The 25,174-nt window shown below is 41.1% G+C and overlaps 1 protein-coding gene across 6 annotated transcripts in view; it reads right to left on the minus strand.

The window, feature by feature from the left end:
• Window positions 1-3,368: 3,368 nt before the first annotated feature.
• The window catches only part of MAP7D3 (MAP7 domain containing 3), a 35,460-nt gene continuing 13,654 nt past the window's right edge, over window positions 3,369-25,174 (minus strand). Inside the window, exons 7-19 of one of the 6 annotated variants that reach the window (XM_074029806.1) lie at window positions 23,076-23,171; window positions 18,340-18,968; window positions 17,637-17,764; window positions 17,188-17,393; window positions 15,469-15,604; window positions 14,125-14,272; window positions 12,778-12,882; window positions 11,700-11,753; window positions 9,244-9,337; window positions 7,669-7,867; window positions 6,499-6,577; window positions 6,308-6,405; window positions 3,369-5,083 (exon numbers count right to left, since the gene is read on the minus strand). In XM_074029806.1, the coding sequence (XP_073885907.1) occupies window positions 6,340-6,405; window positions 6,499-6,577; window positions 7,669-7,867; window positions 9,244-9,337; window positions 11,700-11,753; window positions 12,778-12,882; window positions 14,125-14,272; window positions 15,469-15,604; window positions 17,188-17,393; window positions 17,637-17,764; window positions 18,340-18,968; window positions 23,076-23,171 (1,940 nt within the window). In that variant the 3' untranslated portion in view covers window positions 3,369-5,083; window positions 6,308-6,339. Of the gene's footprint in view, window positions 5,084-6,307; window positions 6,406-6,498; window positions 6,578-7,668; window positions 7,868-9,243; window positions 9,338-11,699; window positions 11,754-12,777; window positions 12,883-14,124; window positions 14,273-15,468; window positions 15,605-17,187; window positions 17,397-17,636; window positions 17,765-18,339; window positions 19,065-23,075; window positions 23,172-25,174 lie in introns of all 6 variants that reach the window. The other 5 variants (XM_015443907.4, XM_005594697.5, XM_015443905.4 and 2 more) reach the window with 5 other exon arrangements.

Raw genomic sequence — 25,174 nt, forward strand, 5'->3', positions numbered from 1 at the left:
CTACCAGGGTTCAAATCCTGGCTGCTCTGCCACTTTGTAGTCATGAGACCTTGGGCAAGTGAACCTCTCTGAGCTTGATCCTTCACCTGTGAGACCTAAAATTTCTACTTTGCAGAATCCCATGTTGGGGACATAATACAAGTGCTTAGTGAGGGGACTGGCACCCAGTAAATGCCAACAAATATTTCATCCCCAGCACCAAAGACACTGCTCTGGTGTCTGTGACCTACCCTGCAAGCCTCAAGACACTATGTTCACTCCCAAAGCAGTGTGGGGTGTTGGCTTGAGGGACAAACTTGGGTTTGAATATCAGCTCTGCCTCTTTCCAGCTGTGTGACCTGGAACAAATGCTGCTCTCCACAAATTTCAGTGTCCTCATAGGCATAAATGAGTACCTACACCTCATAAAGTTGTTGTGAGCACTGAAAATGCCTGGCTGGGCGCAGTGGCTCACGCCTGTAATCCCAGCACTTTGGGAGGCTGAGGCGGGCAGATCACCTGAGGTCAGGAGTTCGAGACCAGCCTGGCCAACATGGTGAAACCCTGTCTCTACTAAAAATACACAAATCAACCAAGTGTTGTGGCGTGTGCCTGTAGTCCCAGCTACTCAGGAGGCTGAGGTGGATGAATCGCTTAAACCTGGGAGGCGGAGGTTGCAGTGAGTCGAGATCACGCCACTGCATTCCAGCCTGGGAAACAGAGTGAGACTCTGTCTCAAAAAAACAAAACAAACAAACAAAAAAGAAAATGCCTATCAAGTACCTGGCATATTGCACATGTAAACCTAACTGCAATGATTACAACACATTTGGGGAAATTAGAATCAGATGGGTACCTAGGACCCATCTGGAAACACTGTAACTGGAGTGGTGAGGGGACCAAAGGCAAGGAGGCTGTTTTGGGGCCTGTTTCGACCAACCAGGCTGGCCAGGCACTGGAGGGGTGGGGTCACTGAAGATGACGGAATTGCCCCGACATGATAAAATGTCATGCATGATAGTCCGCCTCCGCGCTCTGGCTTCTTGGCCCTAGCTGCTGTTTTATGCCTCCTGATCCCTCTGGCTCTGGCTCCAAGGAGTTACAGGTGTTTGAGAACAGTGGAGTCTCAAAACTGAAAAGGCTGCAGAGATTGTAGCACAGCCCCATCATTTGACAGACAAGGAACAGGGATCAGAGTAGAGCAACAACGTGCATAATGTCACACGTGAGCTAGCAGCCCTCTCAGCTGGGTTCAGGTCTTCAGGGGCCTGTCTGGCATTCTTTATGGTATTTCACACTGCATTCTTGTGGTTTTGAGGGATTGGAGCAGTTAAAAAACTTCATTCCACATGCAGTGTCTACAATGACACAGGCATAGAAAATGCGCTGATCTGCAGAATCTGCTGGTAGAGGCCAGGGGTCTGTCCCTCCGGGTAGAGGACACCAGGATGGGAAATGCAAGGCAGCAATGCGCGAGGGGAAGGCTAGGTCAATGTCCATCACCTTGGCCTTGTAAACAGGAACATCCTGGTAGACAGTTTCAATGGCTGGATCAACAGGACCTGGCGCCAAACTTGGCAGTGAAGAGTTTCCAGCTCAGATGAGACACAGGGAGGTGATATGTTTGACAGGAATAGGATGTGCCTAGTTTGTGCTGATTCAAAAGTATATAGAATGCTCTAGCATGTTCAGTGGGGGAATGGCTACCATCATTCTCATAAGCACCAGACCCCAAAGACTGGGGATAAGCAAGGACCTTGCCTTATCAAAAACAAAACCTAGTAAAGCAGAGGTCCCCAACCTTCGGGCCACGGACTGGTGCTGGTCTGTGACCTGTTAGGAACTGGGTCACAGAGCAGGAGTTGAGTGGCAGGAGAGCAAATCTTCATCTGTATTTACAGTGGCTCCCCATCACTTGCATTGCCGCCTGAGCTCAGCCTCCTGTCAGAGCAGTAGCGGCATTAGATTCTCATAGAAGTGAGAACCCTATTGTGAACCACGCATGTGGGGGATCTAGGTTGTGCGCTCCTCATGAGATTCTAATGTCTGATGATGTCACTGTCTCCCATCATCCCCAGATGGGACCGTCTAGTTGCAGGAAAACAAGCTCAGGGTTCCCACTGATTCTACGTTATGGTGAGTTGTATAATTACTTTATTATATATTACAATGTAAGAACAGAAATGCACTTGAATCATCCTAAAACCACCGCACCATCCCCACCAAAGGTTCATGGAAAAATTGTCTTCCACAAAACCAGTTCCTGGTGCCAAAAAGGTTGGGGACTGCTGGAGTAAAGCATGATTTAAAATTGGAAACTAAACACTCACAGGCAGATCAGAATATTTGTTTTGCCATTCACAGTAACAGTGATGTCAAGAGATGAGTATATAAAAGAGCACAATTAACCACCTGAGCATGCACGCCCAGACTTTTCAAAGCAAGAGGGTTTTCCTCATCCAAGGTGAGCACCAAATGTGAGAATTAAAGGGGCGAGGGGAGGAGGGAAAGGGGAGTAACCGCTTAAAGGGTACAGATTTTCTTTTCAGGGTGATGAAAATGCTGCAGAACTAGATAGTGGTATTGGATAGCTGCACAGCCTTGTGAATATCCACTTTAAAATGGTTACTTTTAGGTTATACGATTTTTATTAGGATAAAAAAAGCAAGATCAGCCCTATAAAACAGGGCAAGAAAAAAACAAGAAATTAAAAAAAAAAATTCAAAAGATACTGTAGTAATAAGCCTCAACTTACACAAGAGAACCATCACAGGGAAGAGTAACAAGCACTGAAATAATTGCAGGAAGACAACCAGAGCTTGAAAACTCACATCTAGGCTGGGTGTGGTGGCTCATGCCTGTAATCCCAGCACTTTTGGAGGCTGAGGCAGGAAGATCACTTGAGGCCAGGAGTTCAAGATCAGCCTGGGTGACAGGGCAAGACTCCGTCTCAAAAAAAAAAAAAGGAAGACGACAGAGAGAGAGAGAGAGAGAGAGAGAGAGAGAGAGAGAGAGAGAGAGAGAGAGAAGCCAGGTATGGTGCCATGACTGTGGTCCCAGCTACTCAGGAGGCTGAGGTGGGAGGACTATGAACCTCAGAGTTTGAGGCTGCAATTAGCTATGATTGTGCCACTGCACTCCAGCCTTGGCCACAGAGTGAGACCTTGTCTCTAAAACAAACAAACAAACAAACAAACAAACTCACGTCTTTCTATTCCAGAAGTGGAACTCTGCCAAATCACCAACTGGATGAAGAGGGAAATCAGAGAATTCGATTCCTGTTCATTGAATTTGCTGGCTGCTTGTGTTCGTAGCTTGGCCAACAATTGGTGTTGCCTTTGTACCACCACCAGTACACTTTTTTGAGTATTATAATGAAAAAACCCTTGTTTTATCTGCAAAGTTTATTTTATATAGCACACATTTATATGGAACTGTAACGGTATTTCAACACATGATATTTGTGCAGAAAAATAACAAACTCTTTTGTTAGGATGATTGTCTCTGTGTTATACATGAAAGACCTAGTTTATAAAAATAGTTTTTAAACCAAAGGTAACTTTCTCTATTCTATATCAAAAGTACAATACTCTGAGTGGCAAAGAACCAGGGAATCTGAAAGAATTACCTCCTTTTACTAATCCTGGACTGGCAGCCAGAAGGAACACTGGCCTGCTTCGGACTATTTGCAATTCAACACTGAAAACTCATTATTAGAATTAATCTGCATTTGAATTTTATGGAATCATAATACTGTGTGTGCATACATACGTGTATGTACATCTGTGTGCATTTCTGTGTGCCCATCACGCGGACTCACTGGCAGCCAGTGGCTAGAGAAAGGCAAGCAAAATTTGGTTATATCTCAAGCCTGAGTATATACTCAACGACAGAACTGGAGAGTACAGGCCGAAAAATACTTTAAACATTAAACATTTCGAGGAATTAAACATACCCCATGGGACAAGAGCCATGTACTCCTTTATGTACACAATGAAAATAATATATGTTTCTGTAGATAAACACCAATATGTTCTTCAAAAGGAAACACTGACAAGAGCATGAAAGGTGCTGACTGTTCCAAGATGGGGCTTTACAGGACTCCCAGCATTTGAGGCTATTGGTGCCTGTGTACTCACTGGCACAAATGGGTAGAGTTAAAAATATACATATATCATGGTAAAATACAATTTATTGGATTTTGCAACCTTTGGTATTTTTATATTAGAAACAATCTGACACAGCTCTTGTGAGTGATCCTGCGGCCCTTGCATAATCTATTATGTTCTCTACAAGTTCAACTGTGAGGTTTTAGCTGTCAAAATTGTCACTGGTACACAGAAAAATCATTACTTGGCTGGGCCCAGTGGCTCACACCTGTAATCCCAACACTTTGGGAGGCCAAGACAGGTGGATCACTTGAGGCCAGGGGTTCAAGACCAGCCTGGTGAGCATGGTAAAACCCCATCTCTACTAAAATACAAAAAATTAGCCAGGTGTGGTGGCACATGCCTGTAATCCCAGCTACTGGGGAGGCTGAGACAGGAGAATTGCTTGAGACCAGGAGGCGGAGGGTGCAGTGAGCTGAGATTGTGCCACTGCACTGCAGCCTGGGCGACAGGGCAGGACTCCGTCTCAAAAAAAAAAAAAAAAAAAAAAAAAAAAGTAAAAGAGAAAGAAAAAGAAAAAGCATTACTTTAAGATTTCAAATATAAACTGAAAGAGAATTAGTTCTGCAATCATATTCTTCTAGAAACTCCACAATTACACTTTCAGGAAAGCATCCTTGATGCACTCGCTCCAGCAAACACATTGGTAGGACAACACAAGAATAAGAGACAATGGTGATTTTCCAAAGAAAACAAAAACAACTCTTTACTTAGAGCTCTTGCTTAGACACAAGAGAACAACATGATTTTTAACATATTCTGAGATATACATCAAGGTGATCTTTTGACAGTTTCTTTCAATTTTTCGGTGTTACTTCCTTTACCAGGTTCAAGTCAGAAGCAGAAAAATTTGAGGACTGATGGGCCCAGGAGTTGAGTTATCCAGAGTGGAAGATGTATTCATCTCCCAGGCTGAGTAAGGTTTATATATCTGACTAGAGGGAAAAATAAAAGAAAGATTAGTAGAGAAGATGCTAGTCTCACAGCAACTTGTCCCTGGCCTCCCTTCAGGGTACATGCCCAGGACCCTCAGCAGCCCCTCTGGAGTTGCTGACACACTGGTCCTATAGATGTCCTTCACTTCCCCAGTCCCCAACCAGGCCCAAGGTGCTTCTCAATTTCAAAGAGAACTTCTCAAGGAAAGAAAAACAAGAGGCTTCTGGTTTTGGAAACACAGGTTGAGGCTTATTCTGAAGACTTCCCTAATCTTCTGCCCTAATCAGCTGTCTGTGTGCTTGCCAAGCAACCAGCAGACCAGGAGCTCAGAGGAGTCTGGGATGCAAGTTTGAAAAGAACATTTTTTTTTTTTTTTGAGACAGAGTCTTGTTCTGTCACCCAGGCTACAGTGCTAGAGTGCAGTGGCACAATCTCAGCTCACTGCAACCTCTGCCTCCTGGGTTCAAGTGATTCTCCTGCCTCGGCCTCCAAAGTAGTCGGGATTACAGGCATGCATTATCACACCCGGCTAATTTTTGTATTTTTAGTAGAGATGGGGTTTTTTTTTTTTTTTTTTTTTGAGACGGAGTCTCACTCTGTCGCCCAGGCTGGAGTGCAGTGGCCAGAACTCGGCTCACTGCAAGCTCCGCCTCCCGGATTCACGCCATTCTCCTGCCTCAGCCTCCCGAGTAGCTGGGACTACAGGCGCCCGCCACCTCGCCTGGCTAGTTTTTTGTATTTTTTAGTAGAGATGGGGTTTCACCGTGTTAGCCAGGATGGTCTCGATCTCCTGACCTCGTGATCCACCCGTCTTGGCCTCCCAAAGTGCTGGGATTACAGGCTTGAGCCACCACGCCCGGCCGAGATGGGGTTTCATCATGTTGGCCAGTCTGGTCTGAAACTCCTGACCTCAAGTGATCTGCCTGCCTTGGCCTCCCAAAGTGCTGGGATTACAGGTGTAAGCCACTGCACCTGGCCAAAACTTATTTTTTATATCTGGCATGAAATGTGGGACATAAAAATTAGAATCAAGTCATCTACTCTCTATTCTCTCAAAACCAACTTAATGGAAGACTCTCACATCATTCCTGCAGACCCACAATTGTCTTCTTCCCTTCCAAAGCTATATGGTGCAAAGATTGCCCTGGAACAGCTAGAAGGAGGGGAGTGGGGTTTGGGGTCAACTGCCTTTCAAGAAAAAGGTGGATGAGATGAGGCCTTACCCTAATGAGGAGAAACAGGTTTGCTTCTTCTCTTATCGTCTAAAGGTGTCTGGGGACTTTGGCGAGATGTCATGGAATCCTTCAGATTTTGTTTGTGCCTGTCAGGAGAAAAATGTGACAAAGATAGTTCTGCGACTTACAATGTTGGTGATCTTGTCATAGATACACTGCTCCTCATAATTCATACTAACAGAGGATCTGCTGGTGGTGTTGGTTTCATCTGCCTTTCTGGTTTTTGTTGTGTGACTGGTCATTCTTTTGGAAGATGGTCTGGAAAGAGACAGTTTGGTTAGAATCCCAATTATTCCCAAACCAAGGCTCTGGCCTAAAAGCAGCTTTGTCTTTTGATTAACTTCTAAGAAATGCCTTGGAATTAAAAAACATTTCAGAATCATAGAACAGGATGACTGAAAGGAACCCTAGAGATCACAGGACACACTGATTTTCAAACTGTATTCCAGAAAGCCCTAGGTCCCACGGAAGCACCAGGAGTAGGAGCAGCTAAGCACGCAGGACTCCAGAAACCCTGTCCCTCCCTTAGATTGGTCAAGGATGGGCCAGTGAGGTGTAGTAACAGAACTGGTACGGGTCCTCTAGCTCTAGTGCTCCTTCCACATCATCACACCTCTCAGCAGACTCCTGTTCCTGTGGGCCTTGCAGGTGAATGTCTTCTCAGGCAATTGCCCATGTAGCATTCCTTTCCATGAATCAGTTCCTGCTCTCCTGACCTAACTTCTGACCTTGTTTCCTTACACTGAAAATGAGCATATTATGGCCGGGCGTGGTGGCTTATGCCTGTAATCCCAGCACTCTGGGAGGCCAAGGTGGGCAGATCACTTGAGCCCAAGAGGTTCAAGACCAGCCTGGCCAATCTGGTGAAACCTCATCTCTTAAAAAAATAAAATAAAATAAAAAAATAATAAAATGAGGATATTACTGTCACACTCAGAGTTGTGTTGATAATTGAAATAGGTAATATAAAATGCCTGGTATATTGCAATCACTCCACAAATGTCTTCTTGCCCAACTTCATGAGATAACATTAACCAATGTGAACGAAAGTAAAGTTTGGGGCCAGATGTATCTGGAATTGAATTTGGGCTCTGCCCTTTAATAGCAGGATATTGGGCAAATAAAGCCCCTACCCTCTCTGTACCTCAGTCTCCTTGTCTTTATAAATGGGGATGATGATCTTTACTTAGCAAGGCTGTTGTGGGGATGAGTTTATTTCTGTTAAGTCAAATACGTGACATGGTGTTTGGTAAAAACTAAGAGCACAAGAGATCATATTATTTAGCATTCTAAGAATGTCAATCATAATCCTGCCAAGTTTATTTAGATAAGCTGACTAAGTGACTCACCTTGAAACTACTTCCTGTGTTGAAGTGTCTTTCATGCTTTTTTGTCTGAAGTTTTTCAAATCACCATTAAAATATGTTTTTGGCTCTTTACGGACCTGGCTGGAACCGTCTTCTAGAAATACCAGCTTGTGTGTCATTTTCTTGGCATTGTTGAACGGTATTTTAAATTTGGGAGGTGAGCCTGTGCCATTTAGAATGGCTAGAAAAAAAATAACACAATTAAATATGGAGTTTCAATAACGAATTCAAGAAAAAGTGAAGCCTGTGATCCTGATGGGATGAGGAGTGGGTATCGCCTGCCTGAAGGCGGGAAGAGTCAAGCAGCAGTACTCCCGGGAGGCAGGCCCAGCAGTCACAGAGTTTCCCGAGCCATGTCTCGGGCCACTGCTCAGCACACACACTCACCCTGCCCTCGAGGCACCAAGAGGCTACCATTAAGGAATCTGTCCTTTTTCCTTTGCTAGGAAAGAATAACAACCAGAGATAAGACTGCTCCAGATTCTCGCCCCTCCCCTGATCACTCACCTAGCCAATTCTGTTTATGCATTTCGTCTTACCTCTAATTTTTTTTTTTTCTTGGGACAGAGGCACGATCTTCACTCACTGCAAGTTCCGCCTCCCAGGTTCACACCATTCTCCTGCCTCAGCTTCCCAAGCAGCTGGGACTACAGGCGCCCGCCACCACGCCTGGCTAATTTTTTGTATTTTTAGTAGAGACGGGATTTCATCCTGTTAGCCAGGATGGTCTTGATCTCCTGGCCTCGTGATCCGCCCACCTTGGCCTCCCAAAGTGCTGGGATTATAGGCGTGAGCCACCGCTCGGCCTCATCTTACCTCTAATGTTACCTCCTACCTTCGGCTTTCCTCAATGCCCTAAGGCAGACTGAGGGGCTCTTACTGCTATGTTCTCATTGTATTTTCACCAAACTTCTTTCAACCCAATCATCTTGTGGCAGTATTATGGTTTGCTCATACGTTTGTCTTCCCACTGGCTATAGCTCCTTCAAGCTCAGGCCTTGTCTTTTCACCCCTTCATTCCCAGCACCTAGTAGAGGACCTGACTTTCCTGTTCAATATCCACTGGCGGGAAAAATATGGACAAATAATGTTTTCTCAAATGGCAATTACTGTTACTACAAAGTGGTTCCTACTTGTAAGGGAGTCCAGACATTTGAGAAAGCATTCAATTTTTCTTAATGAAGTGGAAAGTGGAATTCCACCTGTGGTCAATCATGGATGCCTTGAGGAGTTGAGCTCTGAAATGCTGGCAATCCTCACATTCAACTGAGAAAGAGCTGCTGTCTACAGTCTATTAGCATGATCTTTAAAATAATAAGCAGCAGCAGCTGTTATTTATTGAGAGTTTATGTGTCAGACACTGATTTTAGCATTACATGGATTTACCTCACTGAAATCTCATATCCACTCTAGGAAAAGGACATTGGCTTCCCCTTTTTCAGATGGGAAAAACTCAGCACAGAAAGGTTAAGTGACCTGCCCAAAGCCACACAGCTCAAAAGCAGAGGAGCCCCTGGATATGAACCTAAGCAGTCTAGCTCCTAAATTGTGACTAACCTGATGGAAACATTTCATTCAATGAGTCCTTGTCGCTTTCTTCGTTGTCAGCCTCAGCCTCTTCATATATGTCATGGCTGGATGTTTCTGTGACCTATGATTAAAAAAGGAAATCTTGATTATGACTAATATTCAATCATCCTGGTTTAGAATGTCAACGAAGTCTGCTTCAAAGCTGGATTGATGGCTAACTTTTGTCATTTCAACAAAAAGGTAAAAAAATCTAACCTCTTTTAACTGGCCCCAAGAATCTACAGAGGATAGGGACAGGTGCCCGTAGCTGTGTCTTTTGGCTAGGAAGACACTCAAGAATGAAAGATTTCCCTGGGCAGGAGCCAAGGGACTATAGCTTTGTGTTGGCATTTGTTCTCTGCCTGCTCAGAACCTTAACTAAGGCGGGATGGGACTAGTCAGTGAATAGCTAAAATGTTTTTGACTGCTGTTTTTTTTTTTTTTTTGGTGGGGGGACAAAGTCTCACTCTGTTGCCCAAGATGGAGTGCAGTGGCACGATCATAGCTCATTGCAGCCTCAAACTTCGGGACTCAAGTGATCCTCCTGTCTCAGCCTCCCAAGCAGCTGGGACTACAGACGCATGCCACCACACCTGGCTAATTTTTAATTTTTTTTTATAGAGACAAGTTCTCACACTATGTTGTCCAGGTTGGTCTTGAGCTCCTGGGCTGAAGAGCTCCTCTTGCCTTGGCCTCCTAAAGTGCTGGGATTACAGATGTGAGCCACTGCACCCAGCCTTAGGTTGCTGCTTGAGGCAAAACTCCTAATGAGTTGAATGAACTTTGACATGATGACTCCCAGCACTTTTTGGAAATGACATTTCTACTCTAAATTCTCATGTCACTTAATGTAAATGACCACAACTGGGTAATTGCAAACAGACAAAATATCAGTCTTATAGCACAGAATGTAAAAAGCACAGAATCTGGAGGAAAAAGGCCTTGACTACATGTGCTCCATCAAAAGACATGACATTGGGGTAGGTAAATAATTATGAAACAGACCACAAAAACACTCACTATAAGGGAAAAAAATGATAAATTTAAGCTTGTCAAAATGAAGAACTTACGTCTGGTTCATCAACAGACATTAGGAGAGTGTGAGGCAAACTATGGCATGGAAGAAGATACCTGCAATATATATACATATCTCCAAAGGACTCCTAACCAGTGTAGATAAAAATGCCTACAATTCAATCAGAAAAAGGCAGGTGACAAAATAGGAAAACGGGCAAATGACTTGAAAAGGTACTTCACCAAAGTGAATCTCCAACAGGCCAGTAAGCATTTATGAAAAGGTGCTTGACTTCATTAGTCATCAGAAAATACTGGTCGATTCAACAATATTAAAATCAGAATGCAGGGCATGGTGGCTCAAGCATGAAATCCCAGCACTTTGGGAGGCTGAAGCGGGTGGACTGCTTGAGCCCAGGAGTTTTAGAAACAGCAAAATCCTGTTTCTACAAAAAAAATAAAAAATTAGCCAGGTGTGGTGGCGTGCACCTGTAGTCTCAGCTACTTGGAAGGGTGAGATGGGTGGGTCACTTGACCTTGGGAGGTGCAGGTTGCAGTGAGCCACGACTGCACCACTGTGCTCCTGCCTGGGTGACAGAGTAAGACTATTTCAAAAAAAAAAAAAAAAAAAAAAAGAAAAAACAAAAAATCAGAAGCTTCTATCCAGAAGAGGACAACATTAAGAAAAGATAAGCTGGCTGGGCATGGTGGCTCACACCTGTAATCCCAGCACTTTGGGAGGCTAAGGCGGGTGGATCGCCTGAGGTCAGGAGTTCGAGACCAGTGTGGCCAACATGGTGAAACCCTGTCACCCTGTCTCTACTAGTAATACAAAAATAGCCAGGCATGGCGGCGCACCCCTGTAATCCCAGCTACTCAGGAGGTTAAGGCAGGAGAATCACTTGAACCCAGGAGGTGGAGGTTGCAGTGAGCTGAGATCACACCACTACACTCTAGCCTGGGTGACAGGGCGGGACTCTGTCTCAAAAAAAAAAAAAAAAAAAAAAAGAGAAGAGAAAAATGATCAGCATCTGAGGTGATGGATTTGCTAATTATCGTGATTTGATCATTACACATTGTATACAAACAGAAAAAGAAAAAAAGAAAAAGAAAGATAAGCTGTAAACTGGGGGAAGATATCTGCAACACATAACCAAAAAAGAAGCAGTATCTATAACATTTAAAGAACTACAAATGAGACAAATCAACCCAAAAGTCTTGGGCAAAAGATCGAAAAAAAACATTTCACACAAAAGAAAACATGAGAGCTAACTAAAGATATGAAAACATGGTCAACCTTGTTAATAATCAGGGAAATGCAAATGTAATACTTTATTTCATTACCACCAGATTGGGTAAAGTGAAAAACTCGGCAATAATGTGAAACAAGAGGCATTCTTATACACTGCTAGTAGGAGCATGGGGACTACCTTTGAGGCATTCACATCTGTCTTTCTCGTCCGCTTCATAATTTCTTCTATTCTCTATTTAAAGGGAAAGAAAAATTCAAACATGAAAACAGTTGAGAAACCAAACAGTTATCCTAAAGGAGTTGATTATCCCCATTTCACAGAGGTGGACAATGGCAGTGATTGCTCCAAAACCACAAATATTACCAACAAAAGGCTTATGGTGGCAGTTGAGTTTCCTATCCCAATCCCAGTTTCAGCTATAAAATGCCCTGAATGACTGCCGTATTTGTTATAACACAAACATCCAAATGACAACATCTCACTCCTAATTTTGCATATGCAGAAATTCATTACTTAGGCTAAGCATATATTATTGCAAACCAATTAGAGCTTTTAACATAATTTTAGTCTTTAGTCTTCAGTTGATTCCTGAAGCCAATGTTAATGAAAATAATACACCTCAATGATGCCACACTGTTATTGTGTTAATGAAGAGAGAAGATGGGAGGTGGAGGAGAAATATACTTCTAGGGAAGGACAGGAATTCTCTCTCCTGTGCACACTTCTTTCCCTGCAGTGAGGAGAGTTGCAGCTCCCTGGTCCCCTCAAGGTGACCAACCTACTACCAGATAGGCCTTGCAGCAACTCAGCCTGGACCAGGGCTGCCAGATGAGCTCACATGTGGCCCTACCTTAAAAACAGCCTGCACCTTGGCCTCTCAAAGAGGCTTGCAGTTTCTGCTTCTTCCCATGTAGTTGCTGCAATTTCCAGCCAGTTTAGAAGAAAGTCTTAACTTCCACCAACCCCTACCATGACTGGAGTCCTTCTGCTCAGAGGAGTTTTGTTACCAGAGGTTTGATATAGTGAGGCATCACTGTAATGGCCACCAAGGGTCCATGAGTGGGAGGCATGATCAGTAAGAGGACAGCCTTCTATGTAGGAGAGGTCAGATCCTTGGATAAAGAAGAGAATCGAGTGGAAAAGCCACCAGGAGCTAGCATATATCAGATTTGTGATTCTTAAAAACATGCTGATATCAGGTGCCCAACACTGTTTAAAACACAGAATCAAGTCCCCCCAAACAGACAGTGAGTACCTTTTTCCTTTCTAACCGTTCTTGTAAATTTTGTAACATAATTCTCTCGTGTTCTTTCTTGCGTTTGTCAGCTTCCTCTTGAGCTTTTATGTTGGCGTCCCCTTTCTAGGAAATTTGTATAAAAATATCATTTAATCTCAAGATACCTGAGTGACATCAGAGAACTCTAGTTTAAAAATTTCAATGGTAAAATGTTATCTAGCATAACAAAAGAGTGCAACCTTTTGGATGAGGGGTCCTATATTATGGTATTTGTGGACTGTCACTTTTCAAAGCACTAGTTAGAATGCACAAAGCTAGGCTAAATGTTGTCTTGAGGATTCAGGACCACAGGGTCATCGTTATGAACATCATACCATCCTAATTCAAAGTATGTGACTGTGAAGCTATCCATTAACACAGTAACAGGAGTGAACAGCCTGACATTTCTCAAAAGCACTGAGAGAATTCTTGAAGGCACCTTCCTGAGAAATGCAAGCATAAACAATCATATATAAAACATGACCAATGCTGGTGAATGATACACTAAAAACTGGGAATATAAATTGGGCTATGGTAATAATTCAAACAGTATAATCTGAGTTCAGTTTGGGCATTTATTTACCCAATAATTTGACTTTAGATAGATGAGACATTCTTATCAGTTAATGATTTTAAACTTGTAGAAGTATTTATGGTTTATCTTATCTGTCACAGGGGTATAAGGTCCAGTTGATGGAGTTGTATGTGGTACCACAGAATGCAAGATGGGGGAAACCAATGTAGGATGTTGAATCTGTTTAAGCAATTTGGATTTCAAATTAAGGACTACAGAATTTGCTGTTTTCTGCTTATTTCACTAGGAAAACATTCTATGGTTTTCTGAGGGTGACTGACAATGGCTTGCAGTGGTACTGGGTAATAGAGACTATAACATAAAAATGCAGCCAGAGGTTGGGCGCAGTGGCTCACACCTGTAATCCCAGCACTTTGGGAAGCTGAGGCAGGTGGATCACCTGAGGTCAGGAGTTCAAGACCAGCCTGGCCAACATGGTAAAACCCCATCTCTACCAAAAATACAAAAATGAGCTGAGCGTGGTGTCAGACGCCTGTAATCCCAGCTACTTGGGAGGCTGAGGCAGGAGAATGGCTTAAACCTGGGAGGCAGAGGTTGCAGTGAGCCAAGACAGCGCCATTGCACTCCAGCCTGGCTGAGAAGAGTAAAACTCCGTCTCAAAAAAAAAAAAAAAAGGCAGCCAGAGAATCTGCTCATGTCTTCTTTCTCAGAGACAGAGATTTTTGCTTTGGGTTCCATCTGAACTTTATAATCTGGTTCTTATCTCCTGATAAAGTGTCAAGCCAGCAAACCTGCAGTGGTGCTTCCTGGTCTTCCTGATCCAGCCATCCTTTCTTCTTTTTAGTCTCCTTTGGTCGCTGCCCATCTTTGAGTTTCAAGAGGTCTTCTGCTTGGCCTCCAACTGCTTCCTTTGCCACGTCTTTTGATTTCTTAATGACCCTGAGAGTATTTAAATAATTGTTAGTGTTCATCTTGATTGCTACCATATTCAGCTTGCAGTAGTATGTGAGTTTTTACAGTGAAACTTCCTATGTATAGTAATACAATTTATATCTACACCAGAGTCACTACATCTTCTGTGTTGTTACTATATAGCAATTACACAATTCCACCCTTTTTAAAGAGAAAAACTAGCCCTCGGGAGCAGAAAAATATTTCAATCAAGTAATAGATAACTTTGCTTATTAAAAAACACACATACGTGAGAGGAAATCATTCCTTAACTGTCTTTGAGACACGACATCCCCTAAAAGGCCTTATTTACACTTGCTCACACCCAATCTCTCGTGGGGATTACAGAGATAATTTAGAGCAGAGTCTGGTGGCTCCCTAGTATTCAGCACTTTCAAATGCTAAATCAGCTCTGTTTATATGAAGCGATGAATAATATTCTTTGAGTTAGAGTTTTTTTTGTAATTCATAATATTCCCTTCTTTTTCCCAGGCCCATGTAAGCATATGGAAAATGTATGATTATTTCAAATAACACTAAATACTTAAAAGCAAAGTCAGTACTGTTGTTATTCCCTGCAGCCAGTGGACAGAGGTTTACATTACAAGGCCCGACATAAAATAGGCCTCAAGATGGAGGAGCAAGAAACCTTTGCTAGAATTTGAATGTACACAACTGTACAGGAGATTTGCTGCCTACAAAGGAAATCCTTCTAGCAATGACTCACTGGCCTGATGGGATACAGGTGTCACAAAGATCACAGGAAAAGTAAAACGTAACGTAAGTATAATTTTCAGGTTTAAAAATCCTGACATTACAAGTCTTTTAAAATAAAGGGCTGACACTAGTGAACACAAACAGATAGGTTCTTATATACCACTCTGGTGCTGAGAGTTCAAATCCTGAATGTGAGTTTGGTCTCTGTGCATCCTCCTAGCACACCTTAATGGCACGTGATGTATGGAGGCTAAAAAGGACTGTGCCATTTATCCACACACCAGGGTCCTTAGCTTAGCCATTTACAAGGGCTTGAAATGCTTCCTATACAGGCAATGAGGCACTTCTGATCCTCACTGAAGTCAATTGTTCCTTGAGAATTTATAACTTGAGGGTAAAATTTTGACTTTCAAAAATTTGGGCCCTACTCAAGATTTATAGTATAGGAAGGAAGACTTTGTGCTGACCTTCCCTGCATTTCTTCCCGTTGTCTTTCTTCTTCCTCTTTTTCTTTTTGTTCACGAGCAAGGCGGCGTAATTCTGTCAAAATTTTTGTTGCCGCCTCGGCATTCATAATACCTGCAGTACTCTTATTACCAGACTCTAGTTTAAATAAATATGTGCAACAGTTAGTTTAGAGAGCTAATCATCTCTCACTCCAACAAAGAAGTGCAACACAATCCAAAACATTAAAATATATATATATATATGTGCATAGTCCAAAATTTATAAATCACAAGCAAACTACAGGTGATTATGTAACAGATTTTGTTCAAACTGCACCCCCAACAATAGCTGTAGCATTTTCTTTTTAACACCTACTTGTTCCAAAATGGAATAATGTACTTCTACTTTCCTTTTAGTGGTTTTGAGATAACTGAATCAACTAATCCCATGGGAAAAGAGTAAGAAATACTGAATATAGAGGAAGACAAGCTTACGCTTGGTCCAAATGAAGGGTACAAGTATCTTCAATACTCAAACAAAAATACATCTGGCATACATTTTGAGATTTGTCCATCATTTTTACTATATAATTACTATTTAGCTAAACCTTGATAATAGTGTGTACATTTGGTTGATCATAGAGTAGCTAACTGTAGATAACAAAACCAAGACGATCAGTAAAATAAGGTGAGTACACGGAGGCATATTATAATATTTTGGTCTATATAACTAATTTATTTTAAATAAATCACATATGAAAATGAGAAGACATATCAGGAATGAGTAATCTATAATTAAAAGATTTTTTCTGTTACCAAAAAAATTCACTGTGGAATTCCCTAAAAAAGCAAAATTCCCCAGTGTGTTTTTGAAATTAAGTAATGTCCATGGGTATTAAGAATGCATGTGACGGGCAAAATAGCAATATGGCACTTTCAGGAATACTACACAAATCAAGGGACACCACATTATGGCCTATATATAGAAACGAACGTAAATCTTGGGAAAAACCTGCTCATCCACGAGTGGATATGCTCTCTCCAAGAACCATCACTATCAGAACTAGAAGAGATCTTAGGAATCACCTAGACCAAACCTCTCATCCGACCTGTGCTTTTTTTTGATACAGGATCTCGCTCTCTCATCCAGACTGGAGTGGAGAGGCACTATCACGGCTCACTGCAGCCTCCACCTCCTGGTCTCAGGCAATCCTCCCACCTCAGCCTCCCTACTAGCTGGGACTACAGATGTGTACCACCTTAAGCTAGGCAGTTATAGTATAATATGGCTTACTCTTATCCTCAATCCCCTAACAGAATATACAGCCTACCCTTTCCACATCAGGCTTTTTTTTTTTTCCTGTAGAAACAGGGGTCTCTCTCCTATATTGCCTGGGCTGGTCTCAAACTCCTGGGCTCAAGCAATCCTCTCACCTCAGCCTCCCAAAGTGCTGGGATTACAGGCGTGAGCTACCATGCCTGGCTAGACTTATGCTTTTAAAAGCAGTTCCAAAAATGGATTTTTCAAAACAAAGGGGTGAGAAGAAAGCTTTGGCAAGGACAAACAAACAGAGAGGATACATTCCAATGTACCAGAGATTGGTTAGATTCTCTTTATCTAAAAGGAAAATAATTCCCTAAAGTTCTCTCAATTGGGGAATAAAATGAAGTGAACCTTTCCCAGAATACAGTAAGATTTTCTGTGTTGCTAAAGATAAACTTCTTAGTGCAAGAACTTACCTTCATAGATCATATGCCTCTGGCTCAAAGCCTCACATCTGTTAGTGGTTTTAGAAACTGTTTCTTTTTTCTTTTTGACAGTACTTGATGCACTTTGCACAGACATGGTGTGTTGAATAGGCATCATTTTATAAGGAAAAGAAGTCGGTGGTGACTGTTTTGAAATAAGTGGTAATGGTGATGGAGGGCGGTTCTTTTGGATTTGCCTGCTGAGAAAAAGTAATACACATTTGCTAATTAATTTTCAGTGTACAATTTCGTAAAATTTAAGATGATATTATGAGGTGACATTATAATCGGGGAAATTTTCTGAACAGTAAATCCCTTTTTACAGGCTTTTTCCCCTTTACATTTGTGTTACCATGCATACTATTTCACTCATCAAACATTGACACGGAATTTGTTCTAGTAAAATGCCTATCAGGAACAGTTGCAAATAAGCTGCTTACTTAGTGCTGATGGGAGATGGCAGACCACAGACATTTGCAGGAGATGATGACCATTTATAACACTCAGTGTATGATGATAGACGCTTCTTGGCAATAAGGGTTAAGGCCTGTTTTTCCATGTCTGATTTCTGAACAGGTAAACACAAGATAGTAAATTACTAACAATTCTTTTACTGTAGCTGGCTTTTTTTTTTTTTTTTTTAAGAGAAAAACATTCCGAATAAAACACAATTAGAATTCTTTAAACTGCAATTTTCTTTTAGAGCATGAGAATCAGGACATTGATATTTGCTTCTGGACTAACAATTTACATTACACAATTCCAGGAGATCACAGAAATAACAGGTTTAAAAGAAATACTATCCTTCAAAACCAAACTCAATTTCCAAATCCTAATTCAGGGTTTAAAACATTTCTCAAAAAACATTTCTTCAGAGTTTAGAAACACAGTTCATATAAACTTACATTTTCTCCCTTCTAATAAAAACTCACTAATATTTCAGCTTTGGAGGAAAAGTGGTACAATGGACATCAGAGAATTTTAAATTCCTAGCTTAAGTGAGTTAACCTATTTTATTAATTATATTGCAGAATACTGTAAATAATATGCCGGTTATGTTGTAAAATCTGACCTATTTTGAACTATACAACAAAATATACATATTTTAATAGAAAATTTGTCAATAACAGGCACTTGACAAACCTTTGGAGCGTCTCTCGCTTTTGCCTTGGGAGATGCTTTCATGCTTGCTTCAAGGGATGTCTTGGAGGATGCTTTCACCATTGCCTCAGGAGAAGCCTCCATGATCTCTTTGGGTGACCCTTTCACACTCTCCTTGGGGGCACCTTCTGCACTTCCCTTGGGAGGTGCTTCCAAGCTCCCCTCTAGGGCTGCTTCCATGCTCACTTCTGACGGTGCTTCCAGGCTCGCCTCTGGGGGTGATTCCACACTTGCCTCTGGGGCTGCCTCTACACTCACCTCTGGGAGTGCTTCCAGGCTCACCTCCGGGGATGCTTCTATGCTCACCTTGGGAATTGTTTCCAGGTATACCTTCAGGGGTGTGTCTATGCTCAACTCGGGGGATGCGTCTGTGCTCATCTCAGAATCATATGTGCTCACCACAGGTGACACATCCACACTCGCCACAGGGGATGAGTCCGTGCTCACCTCAGCGGCCATGCCCACACTTGCCTTGGGGGATGCTTCCATGCTTGTGTTGCAGAATACTTCCACATTCACCTGGTGGGGTGCATCCACACTTGCCTTGGGAGGTGTCTCTACTTTCTCCAAGGGAGCCTCTTCTACTTTTGTTTGAGGAGGTATTTTCATTGCTGACATGGGAAACATAACAGCCCTCAATTCGTCACTAGTACATTTACGCAAGGGTACAGTGACATACCGCATTACATAATTGGTGACACCTGTAACTGAATGAGGACAGAGAATGAAATTCCCTAAGTTAGAAATCTGACAAGAAAAGGATGCACCATGTACACAGTATAAGAACAGGAACAGAGAAAAGAGATTGTTTATTAGGAAAGCACAGGGATTACACACAACACAGGAGAAGTTCAGTGAAATGGATGACAGACACAGGACAGAACCATCACAAAGTCAGTACTTCAGAAGCAACATTAACAACAGTCGTTGTAAAGGCAATAGTCTATTACAGATGAAAATAAGATGCTTCTCCAAAGTTGATGTTTGCAATAAGCTGTTTCTATTTTAATCATACTATATTTCAGAATAATTTTCACAAAAAAGCACAAGGTCTTCAACCCTTTCTAAAAGTAATCTAAACATCTTCACCAGGGCTAGAGATCTTACCATTATAGGTGATTATGTAAGACACTCCATATTTTAATGTTTTAGAATAGAATGTAAGAAAGAGCATTTTCTCGCCCACACTAAAAACTGTAATAAGACATTAATCAGAGTGGGTTGGATCTCTAAGGTCCCTTCCACGTTTAACAATCTAAGTTTATGTTTCCTATCAAATTGACAAAAATGGTAATATTTGGTGCCAGGTAAGATGGAAGAAAGTGATTAATACCAATGTTTAGAACCTCATCACCACTGGTGGGAGTATAGATGTGTATATTTTCCCTGGGGAGCATAAAAAGTACATACTGTTTGTTCGAGCAATTCTAATTCTAGGTTTACCCTTAGGAAAAAAAAATTACATAAATACATAAAAATGCTTGTATAAGGTTGCTAATTACTACTGTTTATAATATTGAAAAAATTGAAAATACCATCCAAATGTTCCAAAGGAAATGTGGGCCATATTAAGGCAGTCACTAAGAGTAATAATATGCAATATTTTGGACATAGGAGATGGAAAACAGGTTATTTCATTTTGTGAAAAAGAAAATGCAAAGAAAAATATGAAGTTACCAGTGAGCACTGGGATAATGGGGGATTAGATTAAAAACTTCTTCTACACGAAATATTTATTGCTTATACGATTAATTTTTTTTTTTTTTTTTTTGAGATGGAGTCTCGCTCTATCACCCAGGCTGGAGTGCAGTGGCGCAATCTTGGCTCACTGCAACCTCCGCCTCCCAGGTTCAAGCGATTCTCCTGTCTCAGCCTCCCAAGTAGCTGGGATTACAGACATGTGCCACCACACCCGGAAAATTTTGTATTTTTAGTAGAGACGGGGTTTCACCATGTTGCCAGGCTGGTCTTGAACTCTTGACCTCAGGTGATCCACCTGCCTCAGCCTCCCAAAGTGCTGGCATTACAGGCATGAGATACCACGCCTGGCCTAATTAAATATTTTTCAAAAGGTATTTGGAGGTGGCTTAAGACCTGGTAAATTAAATTAAAAAAAAAAAAAAAAAGACCTGGTTAAATTTATCTGCCACCTCATCTTTAAGTATGGGTGGCAAATTTTCACCTAATCTTATCAAATAATTAAAATAGACCAAATTACCAAAGATTGACTACTTATGAATAAAATCTTTAGCGAAATTAAATGTTATCTTTTAGTCCCTCATTTTTAGTGGAGAAAGCATTTTATTTACATATCTACGTATGCCTAAACGGTCACATTACACCAACAGTTTGTGCTGCAGAAAATATAGTATAACTGGATTTTTATTAGCTATAAACTTTTAAGACAAAATATTGAGGTTTTTTGGATGGTGGTAATAGAAATATCTTACCATAGATTCGGTGGGAAAGGGAGACTGGCAGAAAATAACCTGACATACATATAATTGGGCACAAAAAAGTCAGGAATTAGAACAAAAGAAATAAGACTGCAGTACAAGAAAGTCTGTAATAGCATTTAGATGCATTTTACTAATCATATGAATACTAACAGAGAAAAAGCAAAGGGAGTGGGATATACACTGTAAAGGAAAAAGTGGAGGGGAAAAAAGAGAAAAAAATCATAGGAACAATGCATTAGCCCTTTCCATTATTGGGGGGGGGGTCTAGCTATCCAAAGGCAAGTCTAATACTATATGTAAACTATAAATGAAAGTCCACACAACCCTGAAGATGTTTCATGTTAAGAACAATCTTTAGGTCTCTAACTAAAAGCTGAAGGGTGGCTCTATGCTATTCTTCCATATTTTAGGGGAAAAAAGGAAGGTAGAGTAGGAAACTTTCTCCCTTGATATGAGTGAAGGTTTTCTATATTTTTAAAACCCATAGAGCTTTAAAATTTAACAACCACCTCCAAAGTTAGCTATCTCATCCCACAAATTACCTGTCTCCCACATAACTGCCCTATCATGTTAGAAGTCATAAAATAAATATGCAACATCAAATGCTGGGTAAAATCACTAATATGATAACTATTGATTCAAACTATTTGGATGCCTAAATGCAACAAATTCAGTAATGAAGCCTGCTTTGAAATGCAAACACTCAACAACTCCTGGCTTTCCACCATATACCTGTTACCTGGAACATCTTTTCCAGGACTGGATAATGAAGCAGCACTTCTGCTTCTGGCTAATGATGCTTTTGTTGGGCTGAACAGACAACTGATGAAATCATTCTCTTGAGAACTGATATATGAGCAACGAGCTATATAATGCAAACAAATCCAAAGGATTCCATTGGAGGTCTCACAAACGCAAAGCAAGAAAGAGCAATGCAAACTGCTCTCAACAGCACCTTTCCCGGCAACACAAAACATACCAGGATTGAACACTGTCATCTGACTGGACTGCACTGTCAAGGAAGAGATTCTCAGAATAAAAGAAGAAAGGCCACAGCATACATACCAAAATAACTCTAAGGAAAGAATCTAGGTAACATTTCAAACAGAGTCATTCCCCACTGTATGAAGTTTATGGAGGAACTCACACTTGAGGAAATCAAGTTGCACACGGCAAAACAACTTTTACAAGGATTCCTACAGATAGACAGTACTGAAAATCATAATGCTCAAGTTCACTGCCAAAGGCTCCAAGGAGGTGAGTAAACACTTTTGTTAAAAGTAAATTTTGTTGTAAATATCTTGCTCCAATAAATCTTCATGTTCATAAAGATCCCTGTGTCAATGACATTTGTTCTAACAGGATTTGACCTGAATCAATTAAGTGGAGAGTCTTCTATAAAGGAATGGTTTGGTATCAAACAAAAAGCAACAAATACACGTGAAAGGAAAATGCTAGGGAAAGGTGTTAAAAAGAAACTTTATGGCCAGTCACGGTGGCTCACAGCTGTAATCCCAGCACTTTGGGAGGCCGAGATGGGTGGATCACCTGAGATCAGGAGTTCAAGACCAGCCTGACCAACATGGCAAAACCCCACTTCTACTAAAAATACAAAAATTAGCCAGGCGCGGTGGCAGGCGCCTATAATCCCAGCTACTCGGGAAGCTGAGGCAGGAGAATCGCTTGAACCCGGGAGGTGGAGGTTGCAGTGAGCTGAGATGGTGCCACTGCCCTCCAGCCCGGACAACAGAGCGAGACTCTATTTCAAAAAAAAAAAAAGAAAGAAAGAAAAGAAACTACTTTATATAAAGAAATGCTTTAGTAATCACTGTGAAATTTTGTGAATAATCAGCAGTGAAAATATGCACAAAGGACGTATGTGGGTAATGTTATGAAGCAAGGGCAAAGCTTTCAAGTTCGAAATGTGGCCAGGTATTTCAACTTCCAAATCCAAATTAATGAAATACTGGAAGTGAATCAAATCCTCCAGTACACACCTATCTATACCAATATTCTGTGATTTACTTCCTCAGCTGCATTATCCACCCCTTGTCAGATGATGCCAGGAATTATATAGTTCATTTAAAGACAGATTTTTCTGGCTTTAGCCAAATAAGCATGGCACCAAAGCACATTTTTTAGTTTAAGAAGGAGTATTTTGGCTTCCAATTTTGGGAATGATTTTTCAAGCAATTCAATGTTGACATAAAATACCTCTTTTAAAAAACTATTTAAAATTTGTATTTAGAAGCAACTAACCACGTGGCTTCCTTTCTGCTTGTTCTTTATCAGTAGACGAATGTAGGTTACTATCTCTTCTATTTAAAGATGAGCTTCTCTCCTTGTCTGTTTTCCCTAGAGAGCAAGTACAAAAGAATATTAGTTTTCATAAACTACTAATTATCTCAGGAGTGAGACACTCCTTTTTCAAACATTTTTTATGTTCTCTACCTTGCTTATAAGATTTAATTTCAAATATTATGCAGAGATTCTATATCCCCAAACTTAAAACAAGTTTATTCTTTATCTGAAATGAAAAAAAAAAATTATTTAGAAAATGGTAAAAATTAAGAGGTAAAATGTCTGATACTATCTGACATCAAAGTTCCCAAATTACAAACATACAACCCTTTAGACATGATGCCTAATACTTAAAAGCAATTTATACTTCAGTTATAACTAGTATTTTTGTTATATATGCATATATTTTAAAAAGATATATATGTATACACACATGTACACACACACACACGTGCACACACCAATATAATAAAATGAAGAAAACATGAAGCTCCGGTATCATTTAAATAAAGATATTTGCTCTTAACATAAAGAAAATGAATTATCTGAGTTACACATGTATCAACGTGTAGGCTTGAACAGACTGTCAGTGTTTTACCCTACAGAGCCATTCTTTTGATATCAGGTATAAAGTTATTGATAGCTGTAGCATCATGGCCAAAAAATGGCTTTCAGAGGCTCGGGTCCTGGACCTTACAAGTTAAATAGTTATAACTAGTATTTTTAAAATAAAAATGAATATTAACAATTGGTATAGATGCCACGATTTAAGCAACCCAAGGAGAAATAATCTGCTTCTGTGTAGACACTTTCATTTCACTTGAGATATTCTAGCTCAGAATACTGAGAAATGTCTGTTTTTTTTTGTTTTTTTTTTTTTTGTTTTTGAGACGGAGTCTGGCTCTGTCGCCCAGCCTGGAGTGCAGTGGCCAGATCTCAGCTCACTGCAAGCTCTGCCTCCCGGGTTCACGCCATTCTCCTGCCTCAGCCTCCCGAGTAGCTGGGACTACAGGCGCCGCCACCTCGCCTGGCTAATTTTTTGTACTTTTTTAGTAGAGACCGGGTTTCCCCGGGTTAGCCAGGATGGTCTCGATCTCCTGACCTCGTGATCCACCCGTCTCGGCCTCCCAAAGTGCTGGGATTACAGGCGTGAGCCACCGCGCCCGGCTGAAATGTCTGTTTAAAAAATAATTTCTCGGCTGGGCGCGGTGGCTCAAGCCTGTAATCTCAGCACTTTGGGAGGCCCAGACGGGCGGATCACGAGGTCAGGAGATCGAGACCATCCTGGCTAACCCGGTGAAACCCCGTCTCTACTAAAAATAAAAAAACTAGCTGGGCGAGGCGGCGGGCGCCTGTAGTCCCAGCTACTCCGAAGGCTGAGGCAGGAGAATGGCCTAAACCCGGGAGGCGGAGCTTGCAGTGAGCTGAGATCCCGCCACTGCACTCCAGCCCGGGCGATAGAGCAAGACTCCGTCTCAAAAAAAATAATAATAATAATAATTTATTTTTCGGGGATTTGTAAACTAAAGTACATGTTGACAACACAGCATCATCTGAAAATTCCTTGAATTAATAACATGATTGAGCAGCATGAACCACAGAGGTGGTTCGATCATGTGATTAAAGTCAGTACCTTTCATTAGCATACTGCAAAAAATGACAAAATGGTGTGAGCAGTTATTATGAATCAGCAATGAGTAGAAAAAAGTAGACTACTTGAATCAACCCAGATTTAAAATAGTTATTTAAAATATTACAGGTTACATTATTAACTTCATTTGAGTTTAAAATGTTGATCTCTCTGAATTGACCAGGTTTCATTTCAATTTAAAGGTAAGACATTGCCAATATGGATTTTATTTCTTAGAAATCATTAATTATAGCATTCATTATTTCAGAGTGTGCAACATACTGTACCTTTAAGCAAGTTATTTCACAAAGTGTCTTCCACACATACCTTCTTGTAATAAAAGTTAATAAAGAAATCATTTTAAAAGTTTTATTTGGAATTGCTCCGTCACAGTACAATTTAACTAATTATTATCCTGAAGTCATAA

This window comes from Macaca fascicularis, chromosome X (genome assembly GCF_037993035.2).
Source record: "Macaca fascicularis isolate 582-1 chromosome X, T2T-MFA8v1.1".
Classification (NCBI taxonomy): Eukaryota; Metazoa; Chordata; class Mammalia; order Primates; family Cercopithecidae; genus Macaca; species Macaca fascicularis.